Source organism: Neofelis nebulosa, chromosome 2, assembly GCF_028018385.1.
Source record: "Neofelis nebulosa isolate mNeoNeb1 chromosome 2, mNeoNeb1.pri, whole genome shotgun sequence".
Taxonomy (NCBI): Eukaryota; Metazoa; Chordata; class Mammalia; order Carnivora; family Felidae; genus Neofelis; species Neofelis nebulosa.
In genome coordinates, this window is record NC_080783.1 from 134145663 (window position 1) to 134171136 (window position 25474).

General features: G+C 33.1%; 1 protein-coding gene across 9 annotated transcripts in view; it reads left to right on the forward strand.

Annotated features, from left to right (window-relative positions):
- The window catches only part of COL11A1 (collagen type XI alpha 1 chain), a 220750-nt gene that overhangs the window by 65456 nt on the left and 129820 nt on the right, over positions 1 to 25474 (forward strand). The window contains exons 6-11 of one of the 9 annotated variants that reach the window (XM_058716371.1): positions 14814 to 14942; positions 20338 to 20454; positions 20719 to 20871; positions 21061 to 21153; positions 23498 to 23752; positions 24520 to 24582. In XM_058716371.1, coding sequence (XP_058572354.1) covers positions 14814 to 14942; positions 20338 to 20454; positions 20719 to 20871; positions 21061 to 21153; positions 23498 to 23752; positions 24520 to 24582 — 810 coding nt within the window. The remainder of the gene's footprint in view (positions 1 to 14813; positions 14943 to 20337; positions 20455 to 20718; positions 20872 to 21060; positions 21154 to 23497; positions 23753 to 24519; positions 24583 to 25474) is intronic. The other 8 variants (XM_058716372.1, XM_058716376.1, XM_058716377.1 and 5 more) reach the window with 8 other exon arrangements.

A 25474-nucleotide genomic window follows, 5' to 3' on the forward strand; every position in this document is an offset into this window, starting at 1 on the left:
AAGCAAAGAAGAGCAAACCTATTCCTGTCACATAGCACCTGGTTGAAATAAGGAATAAGTGAATGAGGAATGTCACCTTTTAAAAAGTAACCATCCAGTAGCTTCTCATATCATTTATAGGGCAAGTTTAAGTTCTTTCAGTATTCTTTAGGCTCATATGTGAACCAACACCACCCCATGCCCCTTTTCTCTGACCTTACCAAAGGCTCCCCTCCTCCTTGCTTTCTGTACTTGACAAGGCATCCTTTCCTTGAACACACCAAGTCTTCTGCAGCCTTGAGGCCTGGGCATCCATTAATCTATTCTCCAGATATCTGCATTATATCTTCAGTTCATCAGGTGTCTCTGTCTCCGTGTCTCTTTATCAGTGAAACCTTTTGTTTTTTGTTTTTTTTTTAATTTTAATTTTTATTTTATTTTTTTTATTTTATTTATTTTTTTTTTACGTTTATTTTTGAGACAGAGAGAGACAGAGCAAGAACGGGGGAGGGGCAGACAGAGAGGGAGACACAGAATCGGAAGCAGGCTCCAGGCTGTGAGCCATCAGCCCAGAGCCTGACGCGGGGCTCGAACTCACGGTCTGTGAGATCATGACCTGAGCTGAAGTCGGACGCTTAACCGACCGAGCCACCCAGGCGCCCCTCAGTGAAACCTTTTATGATTACACATCTCCCTTATCCTGCTTTATATTCTTTATGGCACTTATCACTTTCTGATGTACTATATATTGTTTATTTTCTATTTTTCTCCTCTGGAATGTAAGCTCCAAAGGGTGTAGAGGGTCTGTGCTATATCCACAGGACCTAGAATAGTGCTTGAAACTTAATACATATATATATATATATATATATATATATATATATATATATATATATATATATATATTAAATATATATATTTAATATATATATAAAAAATATATATATATTTTAAATTTTAATGATTATTTATTTTAGAGAGAGACAGAGCATGAGCAGGGGAGGGGCAGAGAGAGATAGGGAGACACGGAATCTGAAGCAGGCTCCAGGCTCTGAGCTGTTAGCACAGACCCCAATGTGGGGCTCTAACATATGAACTGTGAGATCATGACCTGAGCTGAAGTTGGATGCTTAACCGACTAAACCACCCAGGCTCCCCAAAACTTACTATTTTTTAATGAATGAAACAAATCTACTTTCTAGCATGCATTAACTCAAGAGCTATAGATCATCTACAGCAAACAAAAAAATAGGATGCAAGGTCTGTTACCATATTTGTAACCATTTTATAATTTTATTTTGAACTGAATAGAGCCACATTGGTAGTTATCTTTCAGTAAGAAACCTTGTTAGAAAGTATAGATAAATATGCACCTTGTATGTTAATGTTTTCTACAATTTTAGTCATTTTCTGTGTTACTAGGTGAATAGCTAGTACATCAAAAAGTAGTACATTCGAGTAACATAAGAATACTACCCATTTTCTTAAAACTGATTTCTGAAGCTGACTTTGGGATACCAAGAAATGTAAAGTCTCGTGCGAGTAGCAGTTCTGTCTGTGATTATGTGGTTTCCCTCATTCTTTCCTTTGAATTATAGCTAAGATGCAATCTCTGATGCATTTTTCAATTACACTAAAATTCTAAACATTTTGGCAGCTTTCCTTTTCCACACAAAATAGTTTGGAAAGAATCGTTAACCGCATGGAATGTTCAAAAAAAACTACGATGGAGTTAATGTTTTGGCAGATTCAGAAGTCTGAGTAGACAAGAAGCATAGGTTTCAATTAAACTTCTGATAATGAATGTCAGTTCTTGAGAATTTTATGTTATGTTTAAGATTTAATGTCAGTTTTGTTCCTGGATATACAATCAAAAGCCTCTACAAAGAAGGATCATACTTTACAATAAAGCTCTAATATCAAACGTGAACAGAAGTTTTAGTGTTCAGGGTGTATCTTATGAAAACGTTGTATAATTTTGTTAAGCTATTGCTTTTACAGTGACATATGCTGGAAACATGCTATTGTAAAAGCTATTGCTTTTACAGTGATACATGCTGCTTAGCTAAATGCATTCCTCTTTTTCTTCTATATGTTTTTTTTTTTTTTCCTGATGGGCTTTACTTACAGAATAATGACTTTAAGGCTCCTGAAACTCAACTTCTTTGGAATTTATTATTGGAACAATTACAAATGGATTCTCCAGCAACATTTCTTAGATTTTATAGTGTCTATAAAGTTGTCTAGAAGTTTGCCATTCAAAGCTGTGTTCTCCTTTAATTGCCCTCAAATAATATAATAATTAGACCTTGTTTGTGAAGATGTTACATTTTAAAAACTATTTAAGTACATATTAATTTTTAAAGAATCTCTAGGGAATAGAGGAAAGATAATAGTATTCTCGACTTACAGGTATTGAAATCAAGTCTTGTAATGATGAATAAATTAATATCCCAGAGATCCACTTATTGAACAAACATTTAATGTGTACCCACTATGTGCAGGCCTATTCCAACCAAGCATGGTAGAAGCCTTAGAGAACAAAATGGACAGGTTCTTGCTATCATGAAGTTTATATTCCAGTGGCTCTATTTAAACAGTATAGATTGGCTGATTAAGTGGAGGTGCCTAGACTATAAACTGTGCCTTTTGTCTAGATCGTTTGAATCCTTTAACTGAGTACATACATAAAAGGAAGATGCCAGCTACCATTTTAAGGCGTTTCTTTGCTCTTAAAGACCTTAAGGTCTTTATTTGACTTCTCACACTCCTTGTGAGCCCACACCATGTTCCAGAAGAAAACAGAATTTCTATTCAGGTGATTACAGAGGTGTGAACAAGGAGTCCAGGGAACCTGGGGATGAGCATTACTTCCTTAGGGCTAAAGAGGCAAGGAGCAGAAATAGTGGCCCAGAGCTCACTGAAAGCTGGAGCCATGCAGAAGTGCTTTCTGGCAATGGCAGTAGCGGTTAGGCGGCCAGACCACTGTGATAAACCCAGAGAGTGAGAGGAAAATGACTCCAACTCCTTCTCTTCTCACCTTGCAAATTCTTGATAGTAACTTTCATTGTCTGAACTGGATCCAGCGTGAGAGTCTAATGGTGTCGGCTACAAGGGTCAGGTTTTTTGGACACAGAGTAGGAGAGAGAAGTGTGATTAGGATTGGGGGGCGCCAACAAAGAATACCAAGCATTTCTGTATTTAAAAGAGACACTGGATACTTTATCATTAATTGTGTCATTTATGCCAAGCCTTTCTGGATCATTGCTCTAATTTTCCCAGATGGAAGTTGTTCCCACTCTCCCTACCCGCTAGCTGCCAATTTCTTTCTTCCTCATAAATGGAGTATAGTAGGTACTCAAGAAATAAGTTTCTTATATATTACGTTTTGTTCATTATTAATCTCCTTTACCAGGCTATAAGCTATCCGAGAATGGGATCTGACTCTGATTTCCCACTTTATTCCTCTTCCTTCTACCAGAGAGTCAGCATGTTACTTTGCCTTAATAAATATTTATTGACTGAACACATAGATGGATGATTGGTAAACCACCAAGGAGAAAAGTTCTGAAAGTTATCTGGCTGTTAAATTCCCCTGTCAGTTACGATTAAAAGTTGTAGAAGAAAAGCGATTATTATCTGGCTGATAATGTATCTGTGCCTATTAACACAAATTATCATATATGCTAATATATAAAAAAGAAAAATAATTTGTCTTGGGAAAATATGTAGCTTGTCCTAAAATTGTAAGGCATACAGTACCGCCTGAAATTAAGAATGTTGTATAGCAGGTTTGCTTTTGCATTCAAGAAAAATACAGTTCTTTCCAAATACTCCCATTTCAATAGGGAATTCTGTCTTTCAACTTTGAAAGCAGACCCCCTATTTTTCACTGTTCAATAGATATGTATACAGATTGGCTATATTCTGTCATAAGCTAAGAGGTTTTCACATTGACATCGAAAAAATCTTTTTTTTTTTTTCAAAACTAAAAAAAGAGTAAAGGGTGTATTTATTGTTTTATATACTTAAATGCATAATTTTAAAATTCTCTTAGGCTTATATGTCTTATAAAATGGCCAATTTTGCTTTAGTAAAACTTCAGTTCATGCAAGGAAATGTATCATTCATTGTTACACAGCAGAGGAGTGAACCAGTGTAAACATAAGGAAGTATTTTTAAAGCTCTGTTATTTCTGGCACAGTGTCACTGTATATAGAACTAGAATAATGAATGTATAGAGATGCTACAACCAATGATTTCTTTTCATCTAGTGAGAGATATTTTCTTTAGTCTTAAAAATAGGCAATAAAAAGGGTGATGTCGAATTGATATGTAAAAAAATGATTTCCAAATAACTGGCATATTTGCTTAGAGGAGTAGACGAGCATGTTTAACTGTTAAACTCTTTGTGGAATGATGAAGATGATCTTTTTTTTCATATTCAAAAGGTGATAATTACTTTAAAAAATAAGCGCAAAATTTACTGTCGAGTCAAAGGCTATGAAAGTAAATGTCAAATTCTGCTGTTAACTTTGTGAGACAGTCAGTGAAAAATCATACCTACATACAAAGGCCATATTTGACCTATGATTTTTTTCTTAACTTTTTAAATAAGTCTCAGTATGACTTCCATTTTGTTTTAAAATCCTCTTTTTAGACTTTTGAATATTATTTTCAATATTCTTTAAGAAAACAGATCTTTGTAAAAAGTGTGAGATAAATTTGTCTTGGGAAAATAATTAAATTGTGACATACATTTTAAATGTTCATTATTTAATGAAATTTGAAATGAAGAATCCTTTTGTGATTTAAGAATCATCTCAGTATTTTCAGACTTGTTATTTAAAATCTTTATATGTGTTTTCTAAAATCAAGAAAGCACTAATTGTGTTACTTTACTTCTGATTGCATTAGTTTAGACAGATAAAATAAAATGCAAAAATGCAAAAGATATATAATTCTGAGGTACATATTAGTGTGTATATATATATATAATTCTGATGAGAATACATTTTTCTGTTCTTTTTTCCCATTGCTGACATGAAGTTGAACTCAAATATAATTTCATTAATAAGGAGTTAATGATACAACCAGGAATTGTTTTTTTTTAAATACATTTATTTATTTTTAAATTTACATCCAAGTTAGTATAGTGCAATAATGATTTCAGGAGTAGAATCCAGTGATTTATCCCAAGTGCCTTTCTTAATGCCCCTCGCACATTTAGCCCATTCCCCCGCCCACAAACTCTCCAGCAACCCTCAGTTTGTTCTCTATATTTAAATCACTCATATGTGGAATTTAAGATACAAAACAGATGAACATAAGGGAAGGGAAGCAAAAATAATATAAAAACAGGGAGGGAAACAAAATATAAGAGACTCTTATAGAGAACAAACTGAGGAATCGTTTTTTTATTAAAACATAATTGACATTTAATATTATACTAGTTTCAGGTATATAACATATTGATTCCATATTTATATATATTGTGAAATGACTACTACAATAAACCTAGTTACCATCTGCCACCGTACATAGTCTTTTGCAATATTATTTACTATATTCTCTGTGCTGTACATTACATCTCCATGTCTAATTTATTTTATAACTGGAAGATTGTGCCTCTTAATCCCCTTCTCCTATATCGTCAATCACCTTTCACCCTCCACCCCTGGGCAACCATCAATTTGTTCTATCTGTGAATCTGCTTTTGTATTGTGTTCATTTGTTTTGCTTTTTGTATTCCACATGTAAGTAAATCATATGGTATTGTGTTTCTCTGCGTGACTTGTTTCACATAGTCCATTACCCTGTAGGTCTATCCATGTTGTTGCAAATGGCAAGATTTCATTCTTTTTTGTTGTGGCTCAGTAATATTCCATTACATGCACACACACACACACATACACACTCACACCATTATCTTCTTTATATGTATTAGTGTTTCTGTTTTCATTGTATGAATACTCAAAAATTATATTACAAGATCGTATGATAGTTCTAGTTTTAATGTTTTAAGGAAACTCGTAGTGTTTTCCATGGTTGCTACACCAGTTTTCATTCCCACCAATAGTGCGTGAGGGTTCTCTTTTCACCATAGCTTCACTAATGTTTGTTATTTCTTGCTTGGTTTTCTTTTTGGTGTGTGTGTGTGTGTGTGTGTGTGTGTGTGTGTGTGTGTGTGTGTGTGTGTGTTTAATGCCTTTTTAGCCATTCTGACTGTTAAGAGGTAATATCTCACTGTGGTTTTGATTTGCAGGTCCTTGATGATTAGTGATGATGAACATCTTTTCATGTATCTGTTGGCCATATTTTTTTTTTTTGAAAAATGGCAATACAGGTGCTCTGCCCATTTTTAATTAGATAGTGTGTTTTTTGATATTGAATTGTAGGAGTTCTTTATATATTTTGGGTGTTAATCCCTATCAGCTACATCATTTTCAACTATTCAGTAGGTTACATTTTTATTTTGTTGATGTTTTCCTTCACTGTGGAAAAGATTTTTAGTTTGATGTTGTCCCATTTGTTTGTTTTTTCCTTTTGTCTCTTTGCCTGATGATACAGACCTCCCAAAATATCGCTAGGACCAGTGTCAGAGAGTTTACTGCTTATGTTTTCTTCCAGTTTTTTGGTTTTAGATCTTACACTGGAGTCTTCAATCCATTTTTGAGTTCATTTTAGTTATTATGTAAGTAGATAGTCCAGTTTCAATCTTTTGTATGTAGCTGTCGAGTTTTCCCAGCACCATTTATGGAAGAGACTGTTTTTTTCCCCATTGTGTAATCTTGCCTTCTCCTTGGTAGATTAATTAACCATATAAGCGTGGATTTATTTTGGGGCTCTCTCTTCCATTGATCTGTTCCATTTGGGCTCTTTTGTGTTTTCATATAAATTTTAAATTTATTTGTTGTAGTCCTTTAAACAATGCCATTGGTATTCTGATAGGAATTGCATTAAATTTGTGGATTGATTTTTAAGTTTTTTACTTGCATAATTAAAATGAATTTTGAAATAGTCTTATAAATGGCTATTTAAACTTAGTATGAACTCTAACATAATTTAGTTTGATGATTTTTTTTAAGCCTCTGGTAAGTTTATGTAAAAACTTGTTCCCTTCAAATTCTTTATTTATGCTTAGGAGTATACTTTTTTTTTTTTAAATCATTTCTCACTTTATATTATCTCCAGTAGACTGAGGGATATTTATGTGTGGTGATACTATTAAGTTTGTGATAATCTATGAGTACACTGAGTTCTAGCTGTTTGCCAAATTAAATCAGCCAATATTACTGCAGCATCTACTTAATACCAGTTCCTGGATATAGCCAGATATTACCCTAGTTATAAATAAACAAAACTACTTTGCTAAAAGCATTCTTTATTCTATTATAAAGACAACACTTACAAGGTATACATTTAAAAAACAAACTAATATTAACTCAGTCTGTATTAGTTTTCTAGGGCTGCCATAACAAAATACCAGAGACTGTCTAAAACAACAGAAATTTATTGTTTTCATGGTTCTGGATGCTACAAGTCTGAAATCAAAATGTCAGTAGGGTTGATTTCTTCTGGGGCCTCTCTCCCTTGGCTTCTAGGTGGCCTTCTTCTCCCTGTGTCTTCATGTAGTCTGTTTTGATTGTGTCTGTGTCCTAAATCCCCTTATAAAGAGACCAGTCACATTACATTAGGAACCACCATAATGACTTCATTTTACCTTAATGATCTCTTTATAGGTTCTATATCCAAATATGGTCACATTGTGAAGTTATTTAAGACTTAAAAAAATATATAAAAATCTGGGTTGGTTGGGGGTTGGGGGACACAAATGAGCCCATATCACTAAGTCTAGGCAAGTTCATTTTATCCTTCATTAGCAATGAAAAAATGGATAGCAATTGCTACAGAAAATCTCCCTGATTCTTATTGATTCCTATAGCTTAGTTTGGCTTCAGTGATATGACCATACAATCTGTAGGTAGAAGGATACAATTCAAAAGTAAATGAAGGCCATTTTCTTAGACGAAAAACTGAACTTATTCCAGAAACAATGATTATCATTCAGTTTTGTAGACATAAGAGTTTCATCCAAAAATATTTCCTTTTGTTATGTTTTTTTTTAACTGAGTAAATGCTTTTGCCATCCTGCTGTTGTTTCCTCCAGAAATAAAAGAATTGCCTTCCATTCCTCTTTAATGCACCTTTCTCCATCTTTCCTGCCATTCTCAACCCACCCCATCATCAGCACCCAGTCTCCTAATCTTTTGTTCTAATATGTCAACTCTGTCTCCATTGTCTGTTCCTGCTTCTGCTTAGTTTAGTTTCTCAAAACTTAACTACGTGGACTCCTAACAGATTCCCATGCTTCCAAAATGGCTGCTTCCAATTCATCCTTTCCTATGTTGTCAACAATTTTATTAAAATGCAGCATTGATCAATGTCCTCCATTGTTCAAAACAATGATACTCCATAACTTCCAGAATTCAGTTCACACACAAGGCTTTTCTTAAATTGCTCCCCCTCTTTATCCCTTTCCACTCTCAATGCTCACTACTCATTATCATCAGCTAGGGCTATCCTTCCAACTGTGTGGCACTGAGGGTACTTCTCAGACTTCATCATGCAGTTTTATACCTTCAAAGTTTTGGTTAAGATGCTTTTTCTCTTTAGTGCTATTTCCCTCTGCATATTTTTTATCAAAGTAACTCCTATTTTCTTATAACTTATCATCAAGATTTTTCCAAGAAGCATTTCATAAAACATTCATTCCCATTGAAATACCTGCATGTTTTATCCTTGTGAGGATAAAAGTGACAGGAATGTGCTATGGGAAATTTGGAGGCTAGATGATTTTATAGAACACAATTGCAGCTGTGTGATTTATTTCAGCATTAGGGGAGATGAAAACTTTAATTCTAGAAACTTAAGAAATTCAGTGACATACATCATCAATAGATAACTTGGAGTCTATTTTTCATGGTATTACAAAAGTAAATTATTCTCTTAGAATACAAGCAATATCCAAGTTTTAATATTAAAAGTCTGAGTCTTCCAAGATTACAAGTGGAATTAAAAGCTTCATGCCTTTGTATACATACTAGTTTCTAGACTGACATTCAAGAGACTATTTATATATAAACTGTATAAAAATGAACTCTTGGAACACCTGGGTGGCTCAGTGGGTTAAGCATCCAGCTTTGGCTCAGGCCAGATCTTGCAGTTCGTGAATTTTGGCCCCACGTCCGGGTCACTACTGTGTGCCTGTCAGCACAGAGCCTGCTTCAGATCCTCTGTCCCCCTCTCTCTGCCCTTCCCCTGCTTGCACTCTCCGCCGAATAATTTTTTTCAACGTTTTTTTTTTTTTTTAATTTATTTTTGGGACAGAGACAGAGCATGAACGGGGGAGGGGCAGAGAGAGGGAGACACAGAATCGGAAACAGGCTCCAGGCTCCGAGCCATCAGCCCAGAGCCTGACGCGGGGCTCGAACTCACGGACCGCGAGATCGTGACCTGGCTGAAGTCAGACGCTTAACCGACTGCGCCACCCAGGCGCCCCCGGAATAATTTTTTTAAGTGAACTCTATTTGAGCCATTATAGTTGAAGATTGATCCAGCCTCTGCATTTGCTGTTTTGGTTATATCTGAATTTCCTCTGCCATTCTTGTGATTTTATTATGTCCCAGGCACATAATCCATTCACAGGTCACACTGAATTGAACATGACAGCTGATAAGAGCTGGTTTTCCATTGCTCACACTCAGGAATCAGCTTCTGTGCCGTACAATTCAGTGGATACTTACGCTGGGAACTGACTTCAACCAAGCACAGGTTGGTTTCACATAGGATGAAGAGCTGAATTTCAAAAATCAGACACTTAACATTGACACATTGACATTTGACCTTAAAAACATTAGACCAATTTCATATACCACATTGTTTTCAATAAATCTGATCTCTTGTAAATGGGAAAAAAAGCTAAATGTGTATTAACTTGTGTACTTCATAGACACAATGTAATTATATTCATTGCATAGAAAATAGAAATTGCTAGGCTTTATAGAGCTACACATACACACGCAAAGCCCACACATACATCATAAACAAAATGAAAACAAACCAAATAGAAATTACTAGAATATGTGCATTATATTTTAGTTTTGAAAAGAAGATATGCTATTACTTATTCATTGGTTTTGATAAAAATGTGGCAGGATCCTTTTGCAAGGCATGTGACATTTAGAGGAACCTCATTTTTATAGATAGGTGCCATTTGGTTTTCTTACATTTGCTTTGCTTTCTACCTTAGTCTCATCCTGTCTGTATGCAAATACTACTCTAGAGACTTAGTTGACACAGCTGTAGATAGTAAGGTAATTGCATCAACTCTAATTTTGGCTTTGTAGATCATTAGAGGAGGAGTCTGTCTTTTTCATACTTTGTATGCTGCAGATGCCAATATTACTTGGTAACTTCACCCTTTCCCAGCTGCGGAAATTTTTATGAGTATTGAATATAAATATTTACAGTTTATTCAACCTGTCAGTGTGCTTTTGTTTATCTACAGACTGTCTCACAACATGTCCTATGATTAACATAAAACACTGTAAAATGCCTTCTGGGGAAAATTATACTGTAGTTTTTAAGTGATTTTTTTCAGTTTCTTTCCAGTACTATATTTTATGGCTAAATATTAAACACCTGAAATAAGAATTTATAGTGGAAATATTGGCAGGATTCCATTTAATGAAGTCAAGTAAGAACTTAGAAAACCAGTATTCTTCTAAAAAATTTACTATTTAAAAAATACCATATGCTTATAAGATAGGGGATTTTTTTTTCCTCTTTCAGCAACAGCTTCACTTAGTTCATTATATTTCCTATAATTAAGTATGGAATTCTGGAGTTCTGGGAAGGACCTTAGATATCATCTCTACATGTATTCATTTTACAAATGATGAATGAGGTTAAGTGACTTGCATAATTCCACATAGTTAATGGCAAAGTTTGGAGAAAATTCAAGAGTTAGGATTTCTAATTAGATGCCAATACTCACGATGTACTCAATGATGCCTCATTATTATTTTTTTTTGACAGTGGAATGACAAATTGTGCATTCGGAATTCTGTTTGTTATTTATTATTATCCATTTATATAATTATAGAATTATTTGTATATAATTCAGTAGTGGCTACTCAGTAGTATATTGATCAGGTAATGTTTGAGAATGGCTATCAATAAATTTAAGAACTTAATTTGCTGTGAGCATGTTTAAAATCAGAAGACATTAAGGAAATATTAGAGCCTTTCTAATCTATTTACAAAAAAGAATCTAAAAAATCTCAGAAACAGTCTAATTTGATTAATTAATTATATTGCCTCATGACATATGGAAGTAAATAATTTTGAGGCTGGAAACACTAATAATAGTATGACTACTATAAACCGTATAATTTTCAGCTGGATATTTGCTGATTCTGCTTTGTTTTATGTTTTACTGGGAAATAAAGTAGATGTTTTCTTATTTGGGTATTACCTGACATATGAACATGCTATATGCACTTTTAAAAATCTGTTTGAATGAATGATTTAATGAAAAAAATTAAACAGCTGTTGTATAAAATTGCTATGAATTCTTTCTTAGTATTCATTGTTAGAGACTCTTTAAATTTAATGTTGGTATTTTCAGACAATAAATAGCTATAAATAGCTCCTGTTAACAAAATGAAGGAAAGCTGGAATAATTTGAAATTATTCAAAATGGAATCAGGAGTTCTCCTGTGAATCATTCTCATGTACTCAAACTTACAAGGCCTTGAATCACCAAGTCAAATAGGTATTAACACAGACATTCTTCTGGGCCTGAGTATAGTTCTGAATTAATATGGCCATGACCCATAGATTTATAGAAAACAGTTTCATGTTGAATTAGACCTTGTGGAAACATTCAGATTGTTTCAGGAGCAGGATATTACAATCTCTCTCTTGTTTACATAATTTCCAGAGCCAGTTTGGGGAACCTCCTGAAATTAAACTCTTTAGATAACCCTATTACTAATTACTCGTATGTTTGTTATTAAAATTATACAGAATTCAAAGTAAGTGAATTTTAATGTGTGCTTGGATACTCCAATTTTTTCTTAATAAAAATATACCAAATTTATTCTTTTTTATTTATAATATGAATTTTTCTGGTTTCTGCATTTCTTATTCACCTTTGTAGGTAGAAGTTCCTTTTAATATGGACTCCTTTGCCAGAACACAATAGTAGGATCTATGTTTTCATTTAAAAATTTTCATATATTGGCCCCTTGGGTGGCTCAGTTGGTTAAGCATCCAATTCTTGATTTCAACTCAGGTCATGATCTCACAGTTTCATGGGTTTGAGTCCTACATTGGGCTCTGTGCTGACCATGAGGAGCCTATTTGGGATTCTCTCTCTCTTCCTCATTCTGCCCCTCCCTCTGCTCATTCTCTTTCTGTCTATAAATAAATAAATAAATAAATAAATAAATAAATAAATAAATAAAATTATCATATAAGTTTGCCTAACAATAATAACTCAGTTCACTTTTTTTCATTTTTATTTTATTTATTTATTTTTTTAATATGAAATTTATTGTCATATTGGTTTCCATACAACACCCAGTGCTCATCCCAACATGTGCCCTCCTCAATGCCCATCACCCACCCTCCTCTCCCTCCCACCCCCCCCATCAACCCTCAGTTTATTCTGTTTTTAAGAGTCTCTTATGGTTTGGCTCTCTCCCTCTCTAACCCCTTTTTTTTTTTTCCTTCCCCTCCCCCATGGTCTTCTGTTAAGTTTCTCAGGATCCACATAAGAGTGAAAACATATGGTTATCTGTCTTTCTCTGTATGACTTATTTCACTTAGCATAACACTCTCCAGTTCCATCCACATTGCTACAAAAGGCCATATTTCATTCTTTCTCATTGCCACGTAGTATTCCATTGTGTATATAAACCACAATTTCTTTATCCATTCATCAGTTGATGGACATTTAGGCTCTTTCCATAATTTGGCTATTGTTGAAAGTGCTGCTGTAAACATCGGGGTACAAATGTTCCTATGCATCAGCACTCCTGTATCCCTTGGGTAAATTCCTAGCAGTGCTATTGTTGGGTCATAGGGTAGGTCTATTTTTAATTTTCTGAGGAACCTCCACACTGCTTTCCAGAGCGGCTGCACCAATTTGCATTCCCACCAACAGTGCAAGAGGGTTCCTGTTTCTCCACATCCTCTCCAGCATCTATAGTCTCCTGATTTGTTCATTTTAGCTATTCTGACTGGCGTGTGGTGGTTTCTGAGTGTGGTTTTGATTTCTATTTCCCTGATAAGGAGTGACTTTGATCATCTTTTCATGTGCCTGTTGGCCATCTGTAATTCAGTTTACTTTGATTGAACTCTTTAGTTAATATTGAAAATATATTACCCTCAAGGCACTTGGGTGGCTCAGTTGGTTAAGCATCCAACTTCAGCTAAGGCATGATATCTTGGTCCATGAGTTCGAGCCCAGTATCAGGCTCTGTGTTGTCATGACAGCTCAAGAGCCTGGAGCCTGTCTCAGATTTTGTGTCTCCCTCTCTCTCTCTGCCCCTCCCCTGATCACACTCTGTCTCTCTCAAAAATTAAATAAATATTGGGGCACCTGGGTGGCTCAGTTGGTTGAACGTCCGGCTTCAGCTCAGGTCATGATCTCACAGTCTGCGAGTTCGAGCCCCACGTCGGGCTCTGTGCTGATAGCTCAGAGCCTGGAGCCTGCTTCAGATTCTGTGTCCCCCTCTCTCTCTTCCCCTCCCCCACTCATGCTCTGTCTCTCTCTGTCAGAAATAAATAAACATTAAAAAAATTTTTTAAATAAATAAACATTAAAAAGTTTTAAAAAAGAAAATATAATCATCCTCTTTATATATTTACAGTTGATAAATTTTATTTACTTTTTTATCAGCTTAATATTTACATTTTATTTGTCTTATTTTATAAAGAATATACTGTGAATGTAGTAAAATTGTTTTACCGAATGGATGCATATAGTATAGATTCTATGAACCACAAAATAGTAGAATAAAACCTTAATATTAACAGCTAATTTGTAAAACAGGTGTGAATTTTTCTCTCAAATCTGTGAGACTAGTTTTTATTAATTTTTTTATTTTAATCCCAGTATAGTTAACATGCAGTGTAATATAAGTTTCAGACATACAATATAGTGATTCAACATACATACAACACCTGGTGCTCATCACAAGTGTCCTTCTTTAATCCCCATTACTTATTTCACCCATGTCCCTACCCATCTCCCTTTTGGTAACCATCAGTTTGTTCTCTAGAGTTAAGAGTCTGTCTCTCTCTCTCTTGCTTGCTCTCTATTTTTCCTTTGTTCATTTGTTCTATAAGGCTATTTCTAACATTGAAATGTAAGTGTTAGTTCTTCAGGTAATTAAAAATAAACACATGGGGCACCTGGGTGGCTCAGTCAGTTAAACAGCCGACTTCAGCTCAGGTCATGATCTTGTGGTTCACGAGTTTGAGTCCTGCATCGGACTCTGTGCTGACAGCTCAGGGCCTGGAGCCTGATTCAGATTCTGGGCCTCCCTCTCTCTCTGCCCCTCCCCTGCTCATGCTCTGTCTCTCTCTGTCTCAAAAATAAATAAACATTAACAAATTTAAAAAAATAAAAATAAATAAAAATAAACACACACAAAACAATAAAACAATAAAAATAAACTACATGTTGTCTTGAATAAATCTTGCTCTAAATATATGTGTATCTATATATACTGATTACATTCATGTTTGTTTCTTGACAGGGGGACATCCAGCAGCTGTTGATCATAGGTGACCCTAAAGCAGCATATGACTACTGTGAGCATTACAGTCCAGACTGTGACTCTTCAGTACCCCAGGCCGCTCAGGCTCAGGAACCTCAGGTTGATGAGGTGAGGACCATGAGATCAGGGGTCATTTTCTCCTTTCAGTGGTACAGACATAGTCTTGCAGTTTTGAGGCTTATCGTTATTATTCAGTTTTAATTAAACCTATACTTTCTATTTAATAGTGTTTTAATAGTTCTAGGAAGAAGTGACTTAAGGAAGATTTTTGGTATTTTTCTCCTCTTAAGTACTCTGTTTCTTAAACTTCTTAAAAATACAGATTCCTTACTTATATGCTATATATATGAGCATATTTCATTTTGGGAGAGGTGAGAAAAAGGTAGTTCTCTAAGAGCTATATTTCTGCCCTTGGCATTTAAATAATTAACACACAGCCTCAAGATAAGGGTGACAATTCTTCTGGTGTACTTGCCTTTGGCAATTCGCACAGATGAGAAGGTGACATTAGAGCTATCTTAAAGTTTCAGGCTCTGTTGAATACTTAAAGAGATTTTTTTTTTCCTATTTCTTATAGGGCTAGGCTACATTGATATGTACGTTTTCTTTTTCTTCTACAGAACTTGGCATAAAGAACAATGAAATGAAAAGCAGTAGGATCTAATTGTAGCTAAAAATATTCATATACTTGCATTCATATTATATCACTGTATTTGAAATTCAGGTGTGAAACCTTTTTTTCCAGGCTATTTTTGCAAGAAAATTTCCTGTAATGAAATTTGACCCTATTCTCTTCCAGGCAAAAAAAAAAAAAAAAAAAAAAAAAAATAGCCATAGCAATTTTATCAAAATCAAATAACCCCAAAAAACAAAAATATAGTACAACACATCCTTACCCAGATTTTTTGGTAAAATCCTTTGGTGTGGGTCTTCTGGAAATTAAAAAAACAAGCAAGCTGGAAGGAAGTTACTCTTTAACTGGCAGCAAAACAACTTAGATTCTTTTTTCTCAAGGTGGGGAGTGTTACATTTTAGAAGTGGGGGTTGGAAGTTTGAAAACATCAAGGCTGTCTTTATGTTTGAAAATAGCTCAAATGGCATTCTTCTTTCTAAATATACTAATTGGTGCCACCTTTTGAGTTTTACTCTTAAAAGAGGTTAGGATCTTATCTTTTAATTTATTGGTATGTTTGCATGTAAATTTAATTGGGATTTTACCACTTAAATGCTTGAAATATCTTTTTTGACATCACTTTTCTTTTTAAAGTATGACAGTAAATTCTGTTGCAATGATCTTTTCCATGACTTAATATGGATGTTTTTCTTAAAACAGGATAAAGGCTTAAGAAGCTGACAGAAAAGCAAATATGAGAGAGAAAAGAGAAATTACTTGGGTAGTTGTTTGCTTGTTTCATGGTTCACCAGTGGTTCATTCTTCTTATTCCTTCATGATTTATTTAAATAATTTTTTTTTGTGAATTCCAAAAGGATAGGTTAAATACCATCAGGTTTAGTGCTTTTATATCTTAGAGATTATGTGATAAATCAGTATTGAAATTTAAAAAATTTATACATGTTGTACCTGTTCGATATTGATGAGATTTATTTTGCTCCTATTTTAAGAAAGATAAGTTTGTTCCTTTTAGCAACAGATATGGCTCTGATTTTTGGAGGAATGAAGGTATGCTTTCTTAATATATCACCTTGAGGTGTTTTATTACTATATGTTAATGCTATCATGACAGTTAAACAGTTATTTTAAAGCAAAATAATTCTTATCCATTTTTTTCTTAAGTTCATTTAAAAGTGAATTTGCTCTTTTCTACTTTGAATTATTGATAACGTATATTTAACATTCATTAAGAAGTTCAACTTGTTTTTACTAGAAGAGCGTGTGGGGAAAAACAATGTATTGCTGTAACAAAAAACTGCATGAAAATCTGGTTGGGTGATGAAAAAATAGATAGCATTTCTTACCGCTGTCTATATTGAATGTGTTACAGTGAAAAATTTTTTTGAAGAATCAGCTGTCACATTTTTTTCCAATTCTAAATTACATTGATACTTCAATAGTAAGATAACCATCCTATGTTATACAGTTATTAAATAAACTGGTTAACCAAATTAATAACCAGTTCTTATAATAATAATTTTGAACTATAGCCATTAATATGTCATTATGTTTCAAATATGCATTTTAATAATTGATCTACAGATGTTATTCCAGTACAGTAGTAAGCAATGCTATTTACCAGTGAATAAAGAAAATAAAGTGCAATACAGAGCATCAACCATTCATGTTGCACTTTATATTGCTTAATTTTCCATTAACAAATTTGTAACAATGCATATTCATTAATCTATTTGGATTAATAGGTATGTCAGTTTCTTTTATAAATTAACTCATGTGCTTTTTCCAACTTGTAATTGTGTTTACCTCATACCCTCTAAATAACATCTTCTAAATCGTTCTTAGGATTCAATTGTGTATGTGTTTGGCACATCATCATCATAGAGTGAAATGCATAACAGAGATAGATTTAAATAGAGCCAAAATATCATCAAACTTTAATTCTATTTGAACTTACACAATACCATTTACGTAGAAGAGTAACTGATATTAAAATTATGATGTTTGGGGATTTTCTCAAGTAGGAGTATCCTATTATCTTTACAAGAAATTAAATGTGAAATCTATATATGGTTATTTCTTAATTTATTATGCAAACTATAGTAACTTATACATAGTAGGCAATTGACATTCTTTTTTTAAAAGGATGAACAAGGAAAATAAAGCAAAGGAAAGAGAGTATTTTATAGACAAATTTAAAAACCAGTGTACTTCCCCAAATATATTACCCTAATATTTTTTGCACTTAATATTTATCATATATTCTAGTTCTCATAGATATTTAGTGATGCCACTATTTTTCTAACAAGTTAAATAAGAACAGATGATGACATTTCTAGAAGACTTCCTTCTCACTACAATTTATGCTAGGCTACTAACATATCCAAGCTGAAATTGAAATCATTCCATCAATGCATGTCTTTTTGCATGTATTCATCTAATTTATTACAACTAGTTCTCTCTGTTTTCAAGATTTTCAAAATTCCATGGTAAGGAAAGACGGCCATCTCCAAACATAGGTTATAAAGCTTCATGTATACTAGCAAAGTGCTAAATATACTCAATACCATGACTAAGGGGATGCTGTTTAGAAAAAGAAATAAGAACAGAAGGAGTGATTCTTTACACTGACTCCTGAAAGACTCTAAGAAAAAGATATGCTTTAGTGCCTAAGGAGGTAAGAATATTATTTCCTCCATTCTTCCAGAGTCACAACTAGTCTGGTTAATCTTCATTTGGAAAGAGTTTAAAAAGAGGAGAGGCTTATGGGGGTTAGAAGATGTTTCCTCCTACAAGAAAAAGAAAAACGACATGAAGTTAATGTACATTAGTATATTTTTGAATACCATGCTTCATTTGAGATCCATTAAACCGTGTACATTAAAAATCAGCCCTTTATGTCTTTGTTTATTGTCTTATGTTTTTAAAATTAATTATAGATGCACACAATTTTGAAAAGTCTGCTTAATTTTAAAACTCTACGGCATAAAATAGACTATCAAATCTTTTGTTTTTAGTGTTTTACTTCCAGCTGGCAGCTAGTAGTTGTATAAATTTCTTATTTCTTATTTCAACATGAGTGATCATAACCACAGAAAAGTTATTCACTATACAATATTCAGTCACCATTTATGTCTTTTTAATATGTATCTAAATCCAGTATTTAATTATTTTATTTACTTAATGATGTTAATAATGTTTACATTAACTTTCCTAGAAGTAATTGGCCTTTATCTTGATTGCAGAGGCAATTAAGAAACAAATGCTCAGTGTTATATATGTGCATTTTTCTATTTACCAAATTCTGTACAAATTCAGTTAGAATAAAGCTCTTGTTGAAGTTCTTCAAATGGATGTTCATTGATAATGAAGCTATCACTGAATAGATAAAATTATGAATCCGTTTCAGTTCATCTAATCAAATTAGAGTGTTTACAGTCATAGAGAACACTAAAGACATGTCTGTTCAAATTTCAATATGACCTTCAGCTGAACCATTTGAAAAGTTTACTCTAGTGAGGCTCATCTAGGGCCAGATGTATAATGATGCCAGGAGATCAGTTTTGGACATGTCTCATTATATGTCTGTGAAATTTGCACTCATTTGCATTGCTATAGTTAATAGAGCTAATTAGAAGGCACAGTGATCACAACTTTCTAAAAGACATATGGTTAACAGTTACTTTTCTGGCAGATTAAAAAGGATTTTCTGGCAATTTTGAAATGCCAAGATTCCAGTTGGGATATAATTGAAATTTTATCAAATATAATATTAAGGGAAACCCAAATAGGTTGCCTTTAGCTTGTATATATTAGGAACACAGCTTGTTGAGTTTACTGCTTAATGTTTTTGTATGTATTACTTAGTGTATTTACAGTTATTTTGCTTAAAACCAATGATTAATATATGTTTCACAATAACAATATTCTTGTTTATAAATTAAAGTTTTGATAGAGACATTTGGCTGTGAAGGTGAACACATTATTTTCCTTATTCAGTATATGTGACTGTCTTGTACATCCCTCTATTAAGAAACATACCTCTCTCCAACTAAATTGCTTTAGTACAGAGGAATCTAGTATAAAATATCATTTTCCAATTTGAGTTTAGTTTAAGTAGTTTACAGTGTCTGAGTGCTATGCTTTTTTGATAGAGGGGAAAAAAAGCAGGATTTCTAAAAAGTGAATAATATGTTAGAAACAGATCTTACTTTGAATCTTTTAATGTGTTGCTAGTATTCTGTGCTCATTTTGATCTTAAGTCTATGGCAAATTAGAGATTTCTGAACAAATTTTAGATTTTATTTTTCATTATTCTAGTGTTCGGTTTAGACTTACCTTATGTTCCTTGCATTTCCTTTTCCTCCTCTCCACTTTCTGACTACCAATTTAAATATCCTCTCATACTTGGAAAGACTATTCTCCATATTTAATATTTTAAGCATGTAGTTTAATGAAAAAAAGTACCCATTGGAAATACACTAAAAGTCTTTTAGAGGAGCCTTGTGTAACAATTTTTACAAATAAAAATTAACAAGAACATTTAACAACTGTGACCAAGTATATAACTGCTGTGTTCAAAATAAGTCATTGGCTACAAATTTTGAATATTAATTAAGTTTGGATTAATATTCACAATTTTTAGTTTCCTCACAATCCTAACCACTGTTCCGCTTAGAAAATCGGCTTTGTTGCTCTTATGTTATTATACTCTGTACACTGACAGTATAATACTTCTTGTAATATAAAATAACATTTAAATACTTGCCTCTTAACCTTTACCCTACGTAAAAGTTAAGATGATTACCACTTTGTTATTAGTATTACCTGCAACTAACAAAATCGCCTGATATTTTTTCCTTTGCGAGGTAGTATGCACCTGAGGATATTCTGGAATATGACTATGAGTATGGGGAACCAGAGTATAAAGAGGCTGAATTTGTAACAGAGACACCCACTGTAGCTGAGGAGACAATAGCACAAACTGAGGTAAAAACAAAGTAGCACCTGTGTATATGGTGTCCTAGTGTTTGTCATTCCGTGGTTTCTAATGTCCGCTGTTCCTCAAACTCATTGTAAGCCTTTCATCCACCTGATTTCTGTGACCCAATAACTGTGATTCTTATTTGACAGTAGCTGCCCCGAAGGAATGATGCTCATTTTGCTTTGCTTGTCCTTCCTTTCATCCATGCCCTGCATTTCCCTTTTCACTGTATTTATGTTTTCCATTCCATCTTTCACCACGTTTTACAGAAAAAGAAACCCAATTTCAAAAAGAAGACGAGGACAGTGGCCACTAACTCAAAGGAAAAGTCCAAAAAGTTTACACCCCCTAAATCTGAAAAATTTGCATCCAAGAAGAAGAAAAGTTATCAAGCAACAGCAAAAGCCAAACTAGGGGTAAAGGTAGCAAAGAAAAAGCAATCAAGATCTCTCCTAGATAAGCTGGAAGATCTCTGATGATGAGTCATTGTCCTAACCCAACTAGATAAATCCTCATTTGGCTAATACGATAACCCAGTTAAATCATGTTTTTCCTAAATTGGGTATTACTTTACATTCTTAGAATTGTTTTTCTTTTGAATTTACCACTAGGCAAATATTGTTGATGATTTTCAAGAATACAACTATGGAACAGAGGAAAGTTACCAGACAGAAGCTCCTAGGCATGTATCTGGAACAAATGAGGTAAGCTCATTGACACTATTAAATCATAGCCCAGATTTTTTAAGCGTGTAATATTTCTAAATATACTTCACTCTGGAAGAATATAACTTGCGAGAAGTTCCATCTTTTTATTCCTTTATTGAGGTAAGAGAAACAATAGCATTGGCTCACTGTTACTAAATTAGTCCATTCAGGTTTACATGACTCTTTGCTTCATGCAGACACAAACTGATAAAACTGGATTGGCTGCTATCATTCTCTTCATTGTTCCTGGGATTGAGCAAGCTTCTCAACATGTTGTGATGAAGGGTATTCACAACATGATTTTTCTGTGAGGAGGAGACTCCTCTAAAGAGAAAATTGTATCATGAAATGATACAATTAGAATTTATTTCATCTGACCAATAATCATGCATTTTTATGACAGAGAACTTCTTTTTTTAACAGTATTTATTTTTTTAAGTGTATTTATTTATTTTGAGAGAGAGAGAGAGAGAGAGCACAAACAGGGAATGAATGGACAGAGAGAGAGAGAGGGAGAGAGAGAATCCCAAGTAGGCTCTACACTGTCGGCACAGAGCAAGATGCAGGGCTCGATCTCACAAACCGTGAGATCATGACCCGAGCTGAAATCCAGAGTTGGATGCTTACCTGACTAAGCCACCCAGGTACCCCGACAGCAAACTTCTTGAGAAAATTTAATCTTAGTGGATTTTAATAGCTATGTACATTTTCATACTTGTTAGGAGAATGATGTTAGTTATTATTAAACACACTATTAAAATAATGTGTCTTAACCTTTTCATTCTTTTCTATGAAAATGTTTAAGCACATACAGGTGTAAAGGTAACAATCTTCATATTATGCATATATTATTTCATATTATCCATACATTCATAATATTCATATTATCCATAATATATTTATATTATTACTCATATTATTAAAAATATTATTCATAATGTATTCATATTGTGCGTACATTCATAATATTTCATATTATGATATATTCGTATCATGAAAAAATGAGTGTACAATTCAGTTTAAATTTGTGAACACCTGTCATACTGGGTATGAAGAATACCCGAATAATTTAGCTGTGAGAAGATTTATATAACATTTGTGTCAGTGAAGCAAATAAACCCAGTAGTGCATGACATACAAACACATACTTCAGAAAAATAACATTTTAGGGGGAGAACAGATTTTAAGTTTCATCTGGTCCAAATTTATCGTTTTTCAGAAATGGATATCTTGATTCAAGATGCCTATTTATCTAACCAAATTTAACTAGCTTTTTAGTTCAGAGCTATGATCATAGCAATATTCAGTTTTTGGATAACACACATTCTCTATAGATAGTGTATCCTCTTTGGCTAAGAATACAAAAATATTATGGTTACTAAATATTTTATTTTGGTTAACAATTGCTAAATTAACCATTTAGCTGCATTTTTATTCACATGATTTTGTGTACTACTACTTATTTATTCAATGCTATTTTGTCATCTAGATTCACTATGTCTTGGAAATCAAGTAACTTAAAAAATCCAAAAAGTAGCAAGATAAATTATTTCATTTGAACCTCATCAAGATCATTATATGGCTAAAAATTGCATAATAAATATGATTCAGATTTATGCTATTAATAAAGAATTACTTATGTGAAAAAGATAATTATACTAGGTCTATTTTTCTGTCTCTGAGGGAGTTTTATTGATATAAAATTCCCTTGTAAGTGCATATTTATTCTCTACCCTTTATGAGATTGTGCAGTGATATATTCTATTTCATTTCTTGAATTTCAAGGACTATAAGTTATATTTTATTTGCTTTAAAGAACTTTTTGGTGATATAATACTTCCTTATATACTATATACTCTAAAAATTGCTATGACAAGGCTCAATATTGACATTAATATTTTATTTTTGTGATTGAGAGTCAAATTTATATGGTTTTTCTGGTAGTAGTTATATTTCCTAATGATGATCTGTGAGATTTGAAAATTAAGCAAAGTTTTAACTGTGCATATTTCATTATTCAAATCTTAAACCATGAAGTAAATATAAAATTGACTAACAATTTTTTTTAATGGAGCAAGCAAATACACATGTTGAGTCCATGTGAATATTTGCAGTTTATTGGGAAAGTACTTTGAAAGCAATATTTCCTTGTACATACCAACATACAAAAATATTGCTTTCAATGATACTGAAAGGCTATCTTTTTCAGCCTTCAGGCTTGCTTGAGTAGCTTTTAAATTGCTTCTCGTCACATTCCATCAAACTGTAATTGCAAATGCTTACCTTGCTTTACTAACAGTAAACTTCATGTTCTTCAACTCTTTGCAACTTAAATTAATAGCCAAATCCAGTTGAAGAAGTATTTACTGAAGAATATCTAACTGGAGAGGATTATGATTCCCAGAGGAAAAATTCCGAGGATACACTATATGAAAACAAAGGAATAGACGGCAGGGACTCTGACCTCCTGGTAGATGGAGATTTAGGCGAATATGATTTTTATGAATATAAAGAATATGAAGATAAACCAACAAGCCCCACTAATGAAGAATTTGGTCCAGGTGTTCCAGCAGAAACAGATATCACAGAAACAAGCGTAAGTCAGTATTACGCTCTGTGTCATTGTATGTCTTATTTTTGGAGTATTTTCACATTTATCTTGATGTCTTTTCAGGTTTAAGATACAAGTTGTGTTTTTATGTAGATTTTGGATATTTATCACTCCTAGGACACCTTGATAGATTCTTCCACATGGGAATCTACAGCAGTTGTATCTCTGCCTCCATTACCAGAGTCTTCATTTGAAAGTATAATCGTGAATAGAATTGTATCCGAATTGTATTATCATTGATAAGATTAAAATAGTCATTATTATTTGGGATAGTAAGTCTAATTTCTGAATTTTAGACTCTTTTATTTTTTAATTTTTAAAAATATTTTCTGGTGATGTTCAGTAGAGGTACCATATTTATTATTATTTTTTGTTTTTACCTTTGACCCCCTTCACCCATTTCTTCCACCCCTTACCCCCCACTTTTATTTTGTTAAATTCATTTTGATGATACTTGCTGCTTAGAGCCTTGGAATGATAATTGAGGTCTACAGATGTCTTTAACTTTCTATAATATGTCTTTAAGAAACAATTGTTTAATCTCATTCAAGATTTGTATTAATGTTTATCATGCTTTCCTTTTTATATTTTCAGTATCTAAACTTTTAATAGGTTTCTATTTTTAAAACACGTTTTAATAGGTTGTTTTTAAATGCACTTAGATGATTAAATTTTCTTAAAAAAAAAACCCAAAAAACCTTAAGTGGTCTTATTTACTTAAAGACAGGCTGCTTGAATTTTTCACTCAACAGATAAATGGCCACGGTGCGTATGGAGAAAAAGGACAGAAAGGAGAACCAGCAGTAGTTGAACCTGTAAGTACTGTTGTGAATACATTGTAAAGGTTGGTAACAATGATTTAATTCATATTATGAGCCATCATCACCTTAAGTTATTATATGTTTATATAAATTAGTATATAAATTATTACATATATTATATATGTTTATAATATATAGCATATATATTATAAAAACTCTGATGTCCAAATATTTAAAATTTGCCACAAAGAAGTGTTAGTGAGGTCATTTCTGGCAAGTAACACTTCAATCAGCCAAAAAATATAGATACATGAATTTTGGAATTTGAAAGTAACTGAAATTGTCTAGTCTAATTCTCTCATTTTACTCAATGAAGGAAACTGAGACCTAGAGAGTTAAATAACTTTGCTGAGGTTCAAATGTTGGTGGTTGAGATATAACTAGACATTAGCTTTTCTAACTTCCTTCAATTTCTTTAACTTCGCATTATCAGAAATATATTATTTGACGTAGATACTTGTTTCATATCCAGATAACATCATGTAACAATATGAAAATATTCTTTTTAAAATCCACTTCCCTTTCTTCCATTGAAGAAAAGGTGTAATTCACTCCAAAAGTGATTTTAAAATTCATATTAATGTTCTCACTACTCAAGATATTGGTAAAAAGCAATCCTACTGGAAAGCAATTTTACTATTGTTGTCCCTAATCAGCAACTCAGGAAAACTGTTACATTAGAAGTAAAGAAAATATGGTTAACTGTTTGCCTCAAGATCATGAAAATCCATTTCAGAAATTGCAAGGACATACACATTGAAAAACTGGGTAGAAGGAAAGTTATAGGTTAAAAAGATATGGCTCTAAGGAGATTAGTGGCTATCTACTGTATTACTCCAAAACTGATAAATCATGCCATATATTCATCAAAGAATTTTCAGATATT